Source organism: Zea mays, chromosome 3 (genome assembly GCF_902167145.1).
Source record: "Zea mays cultivar B73 chromosome 3, Zm-B73-REFERENCE-NAM-5.0, whole genome shotgun sequence".
Taxonomy (NCBI): Eukaryota; Viridiplantae; Streptophyta; class Magnoliopsida; order Poales; family Poaceae; genus Zea; species Zea mays.
Window position 1 is genome coordinate 228,407,988 of NC_050098.1, and position 6,447 is coordinate 228,414,434.

Consider the following 6,447-nt stretch of genomic DNA (forward strand, 5'->3'; position numbering starts at 1 on the left):
TCAAGACAAAACAGTTTTTGGTGGCGGGGTGGTGACGCCGCCCATGCACTGACGAGCAATTAAGCTCCCACTTCTACCTAATCACGTGTTCAGCTAGGTGCTAGAGAATGCGAAGATGAAGGTGGACAAGATGAAGGATACCTCAATGGCGGTGGAGGCAGTGACAGAGATGGCGTCGAATTCCCGTCGGTGGAGCGCGGCGGGCGCGCAGAGCGACGGGCGCGCGCGCAGAGCGACGGGCGCGCGGCACGGCGGGCGGCGTTGCGGCGTTCCGGCGTTCCGGCGAGGGAGGACGGCGGACGAGCGCGCGCGGCCGGCGAGGGCGCGCGGGCTGCGAGCGCGCGCGGGCGGCGAGCGCGCGCGGGCAGGAGACCTCGGGCAGTGCGGCGGCGAGGGCAGGCGAGTGCGGCGGCGAGCGCGCGCGCGACGGACGGCGAGGGCAGGTGACGGCGCGCGCGACGGACGGAGTGCGGCGGCGCTCAAAACAGAGAAACGAGCGAAAGGAGAGAGAGGGAGAGAGAAGGTGCGGTCGCGCGATTTAGGGCGTCTATTTTCGTCGGCCGCATTGAGGCCGACGAAAATAAATGCCGTATTTTCGTCGGCCCCCCTAAAGCCGACGAAAATGGATGGCGTATTTTCGTCGGCACAGCCCCGGCCCACGTAAATAACACCTATTTTCGTCGGTTACTAGGCCGACGAAAATAGCGTCCTTATTTTCGTGGGCCTGCCGACGAACATATGCTCGGGCCCACGAAAATAGGCTTCATTTTCGTCGGTCCCAAAGGCCGACGAAAATAACCTTCTATTTTCGTGGGCCGGCCGACGAAAATATATCGGCCTACGAAAATTTAGGCGTCTCCTGTAGTGTTTCGCTTTAAACTGAATTTAAAATGACACCTGTCATGGATATATATATATATATATATATATATATATATATATATATATATATATATATATATATATATATATATATATATAGTATTTGAAAAGGAAAAAGCTGCAGAGGACAATAATGGCGCGCACACACACACACATGCATGATGAGTTGATGACCCGCATGACATGAAGGGCTCTGCCGGCCTATAAATGCATGCTTGCTTGTGTGGTAGTACTGCTTTGCTAATAATAATAATCAGGACTCAGGAGAGCGAGCAAAGAAGAAGAAGGCAACACGTACGACAGGCACAGTAGCCATCTTTCCCATCCTCTCTGGCTAGCTCTTTCCTAAGCTTAGGCTAGCTAGAGGTAGCTCTCCATCCTTTGGGAATTAATAGTAAGTGTTTGGGACTTGGGAGAGGGAGAGGCGTCATGTACCTGAACCCAAGAATCGTAGGCTCTGGGGAGAGGACACTGGTTCTCTCCCATGGCTATGGAGGCAGCCAGGCTATCTGGGACAAGGTGCTGCCGCACCTCTCACGGACGAACAAGGTGCGTCGTCAACGCGTGCATCTATGGCAGCGATGAGCTCGATCGATCCATCTGCTGATTCTCGCTTATTATATTGGATGATGATCTGATCCATGCATCGATCAACACATAATATTTATATGATTGATGATGAGATGAGATACTAACACAGGTACTACTCTTCGACTGGGACTTCTCGAGTACCGCCGCCGCCGCCGGAGAAGAGGAGGACGCGGAGCACAGCTGCTACACGTTCTCGAGGTTCGCCGAAGAGCTGGTGGCGCTCATGGACAAGATGAAGCTGAGCGGCGCCGTGTACGTGGGGCACTCCATGGCCGGCATGGTCGGCTGCATTGCGTCCATCACGCGCCCCGACCTCTTCACCCACCTCGTCCTCGTCGGCGCATCCCCGAGGTGAGCGAACATGCACACCGCGCCCTACACAGCGGCCGGGGCTACTAGCTAGCTGCCTATACAGGCCGCCCTGATTGCGTATTAGTTTTCCTTTGAAATCCTTCCCTTCTCCTTTTTGTTTGTCAATAATTGTTGAGGTATGTATATGCCATTAGCCAGGCTCTTTTCATAATGGTAAAAAAAAAGATCCTGAGAGTTGTATCATCTTACAGAGTTAGTGCTAATTAATTTCTAGTATATATACTGATTCATTTTGGTTCATCGTCTATGCATGGAGTGTATATAAGGTCCATACATCCTCGGCTGGGTACATCCTCAGGTGTAGAGGCTCTGTCGGATGTTAGTTTTGTTCTATTATTATCTTCAAAATTATCCAGGCACACCCGTTGTGCATACAGAAATGTTCTTTTAATAAACATAAATTCCTATACAATAATAACTTGTCTTTTGCAAGCTTTCTATTTCCTGTTGGAACTGTATGCCAAATTAATTATGTGGTTGGAAAGCGTCTACCGGATTTTGGTAGTTCCATCTACGTACATAACCTTGATTTATATGCTCTACTATTTTCTTTTTATTTACGACATATCCTTGATTTATATGTGCTGCTATATTCCTGTTACAAGCGAATGGGGAAGCACATGGATGGCACTATGATGATACTATATAATAGTATATGACAGAATAGTGACTACTGCTGTTCATATAGCGATGAATCGAAATATGCAACTTCTAAAAGTTATTTACAGCAATAATGCATCTTTTACAACAAAAAAGCATTCTAGTTTTTGCCCTAAGTCTTTAGTATCGAGTCTAATAAAGAGACGACTTTCATAAAAGTGGTACATGATATTTATGTAATAAAACAAGTATACTATTATGTAAATATATTTTAATAATAAATATTGATGGTTAGTTTTTGTTTCAAAAGATTAACATGGTTTGACTTAGAATAAAATTAGAATGAGTTTCTTTTAGAGACAGAGGAAACACTATATTGTTTATGCTATACATTCAAGTTATCCCTTTTTGTCATATTTCATTATTTATTATGTTGCTATCAACAACTTTTTATATTGGTGAGGATTAGCTGCCGGTTCTCTGTCATAATAAATCCGGAAATGTAGTAGTCATAGCACCACCGTACCGCCGAAATTCAAGGGATCAAGTGGACGTAATCTAAGAGGTAGCCAATCGCGTTCATTCTTCGTCTGCGTTCTTCGTCGTAGCTAGGGCAGGTTCTATTCACACATATATACTATACTACAAGTTATTTTAAGCTGATCAAATCTACACAATAAAAATCTATATAATAAATAATAACATTATGATACCAACTAAATACTACTCCCTCCGTTTCAAAATGTCATCATTCGTTTGATTTTTTTCAACATCAACCTTAATCACTCGGCTTATTCAAAATATTCATGATAAAATAAATAAATAAGTCACATATAAATATATTTGATAATAAACAAAATCACAGTGAAATGTTTTTTTTACCTTTTTCACAAACTTTTGAATAAGCCGAGTGGTAAAAGTTAGGATTTTAAAAAATTAAACGAATTATAAATTAGGATGGACGAATTATTAGTTTTTTATTAATTATTTTTTTATAATGTAAATATCGTTATCATGAATATTTGATATTATTATAATGTAAATATCGTTGTCATAAATATTTGTTTTTAAAAAAAATGATGATTTGACTCTTTGAAAAATAAGAATAACTTATAATTTGGAACTGAGAAAGTATACAATTGGTTCGTTTGGTATTTCCTTGGCCAGTCCACAATTTCAAGGAGAATTTTGTTTTAAACAAGATGGAAACTTTATAATTATTGACTTGCACTTAATTATCATGGTTTAAACTTGTTTAGCGCACAAAAAACTACAAAAACTATTTAATATGATACTGATTTGTGGCAGTTGATAATATACTGAAGAAAACTAAATGGTCACAATTTTAAGACATTTTCCTCTTCAAAAATTTGTCTTGAAGAATAGAGTACGGATCCACGGAGTACAACGTACATTAAATATAAATTGGTTTAGTATGGTTAACTTGCTGTACTGATCAATCAGAGAAATGATCTCATAAATAACTGATGGAACGAAGATCACTCTCACCCCTGAACCATTATCATCAATTTGCTCTTATATAGATGAAAAGGACATGCTTGCTGAGAGTTGCTATACATGCAATTGAAACTGACAGTGTCTTATACAATAATTGTCGAACTTAGGGGGTGTTTGGGAACAAAGTTTTTCTGCAGTTTTGGAAGAATACTGCAGTATTCTCAAATACTGCAGTATTATATACATAATGGTGTTTGGCAAGCTGGGTAAAATCTCTGTTTTCAAAACTGAAGTATTGCAAATACTATAGCTGTTTTAAGGCATTCTAAACTTAGCTCTGGATCTCAGTTTTCAAAACTACGGTATTATAAACTACGGTATTGTCATAACTAAAGTATAATATAGTATTTCAAAAACTGTGGTTTTCAAAAACTTTGTTCCCAAACAGGGCCTTAATTTGCACAGAGTTTTACGTTAATCAACGGTATATTGATTTTGCAGGTACATGAACTCGGAGGACTACGAGGGCGGGTTCGACGAGCTCGACATCAAGGCGATGCTGTCGAGGATCTCGTCGGACTTCCGCGGCTGGGCCGAGGGCTTCGTGCCGCTCGCCATCGGCGGCAGCGCGGACGACCAACCCTCGGCGGCGGAGCTGCTGGCGCGGAGCTTCTTCGCCATGGACCCGCGCGTGGCGCACGGCCTGGCGCGCATGATCTTCCTGGGCGACCAGCGCGAGCTGCTGGGTGACGTGGCCGTGCCGTGCACGCTGGTGCACGTCTCCGGCGACTTCGCGGCGCCCCCCTGCGTCGGGCGCTACATGCAGGCCCGCATGCGCACCGCCTCCATGTATACCATCGACTCGGTGGGACACTTCCCGCAGCTCGTCACGCCCGACGAGATGCTCAGGATACTCGACCGCATTCTCGTCGGCTCCGCTGCTTCCCAAGAGGAGGAGACTACCGCGGCGGCGGCGGCTGCCGCCAAGACCGAGACGACGAGTAGCGAGGTCGTATCCTCTGGTGGTGTTGCCGATGCGCTGGAGTCCAAGGGCCGTATCGACGTGGCGACATAGTGCTCCTGCTGCTCTGGTGCAACATCCCTCTCGAAGTCTCGATCTATCAGCCTTGGCTGGCTCTTGTGCTGGTCTCAGTTGATTTGCTTCGGTCCACACTCCACACGTTTAACTTACATTATTGCGCTTTTGGATTTTCTAATGCGTAGAAACATTACCATGGTTCGTTCGGAATTTTTAGCCATCACGTCACCCAAACTGCGTGTATTATTGGTTTGATCATGGATTGAATTAAATGAAACACTGAGTGTTAAAGCATTGTAAATGACATGCATGGTTTGCAGCCTTGCAGGATTCTAGCTTCCTAGAATTATTTATTTTTTTGGAAAATATTTCATGGATTGAATTAAATGAAACACTTGAGTGTTAAAGCATTGTAAATGACGTGGTTTGCAGCCTTGTAGGATTCTGGCTTCCTAGAATTATTTATTTATTTTGGTAAATATTCCCATTTATGCATTTGGATGCAATACGTCAGAATCATGCCATTTGTGACATTTTTCAGTTAATTAGTGATACGTATAAAACACATCTCAGATTTTATATCACTGATATTGAAGCTGATAGTGACGCGCAAACGACATCACTAATAATAGAACTACTTTAGTAACATGTATTTATAAACCGAGATTCGAACTCTTGACGTTCTGTCGCATATGACCTCCTCTATCACTACATCTATCTCATTTGTGTCGATATTATGTGTCGAGTACTCGGTAAATATGGAACCCGAAATAGGCCCTTCAAAAATGGCTCACTCCGCCGATTAACTCTGTGAGACAGATCGGATGACCAACTCTCGGATGATGACCAACTCTTCGTAGATGACCAACTTTCCGATGATGACCAACTCTACGAGACGGACCAGATGACTAACTCTCCGGTGATGACTAACTCTCCAGTGATGACCAACTCTTCGGTGATGACCAACTCTCGGATGATGACCAACTCTTCGTAGATGACCAACTTTCCGATGATGACCAACTCTACGAGACGGACCAGATGACTAACTCTCCGGTGATGACTAACTCTCCAGTGATGACCAACTCTTCGGTGATGACCAACTCCGCCGACCAACTCTACGAGATGGACCAGATGACCAACTCTCCAGTGATGGCCAACTCTCCGATGACGACCGGTGATGATTAACTCTCCGGTGATGACCAACTCTCGGATGACGACCAACTCTCCGATGACCAACTCCGTCGACCAACTCTACGAGACGGAACGGATTACCAACTCTACGATGATGACCAACTCTCAAATGATGACCAGCTCTCCGGTGATGACCAACTCTCCGATGATGACCAACTCTCGGATGATGATCAACTCTGCGATGATAACTAACACTCCGATGACCAACTCTGACGACCAACTCTCTAACAATCAGCTCCAGCTGACCAATTCCCCGTCGAGCAACCCGGTGAGGCAGAGATCTAAGTCCAGTGCTACTGATCCACATCAACTAC

General features: G+C 44.3%; 1 protein-coding gene across 1 annotated transcript; it reads left to right on the forward strand.

Moving 5' to 3' along the window:
• The first annotated feature begins 1,023 nt into the window (after positions 1-1,023).
• LOC103651565 (probable esterase KAI2) lies at positions 1,024-5,381 on the forward strand. Its single transcript, XM_020550579.3, has 3 exons — positions 1,024-1,431; positions 1,583-1,824; positions 4,405-5,381. The coding sequence occupies exons 1-3, from the start codon at positions 1,312-1,314 to the stop codon at positions 4,976-4,978; spliced, it is 936 nt and encodes a 311-aa protein (XP_020406168.1). The 5' UTR covers positions 1,024-1,311; the 3' UTR covers positions 4,979-5,381.
• Positions 5,382-6,447: the final 1,066 nt, after the last annotated feature.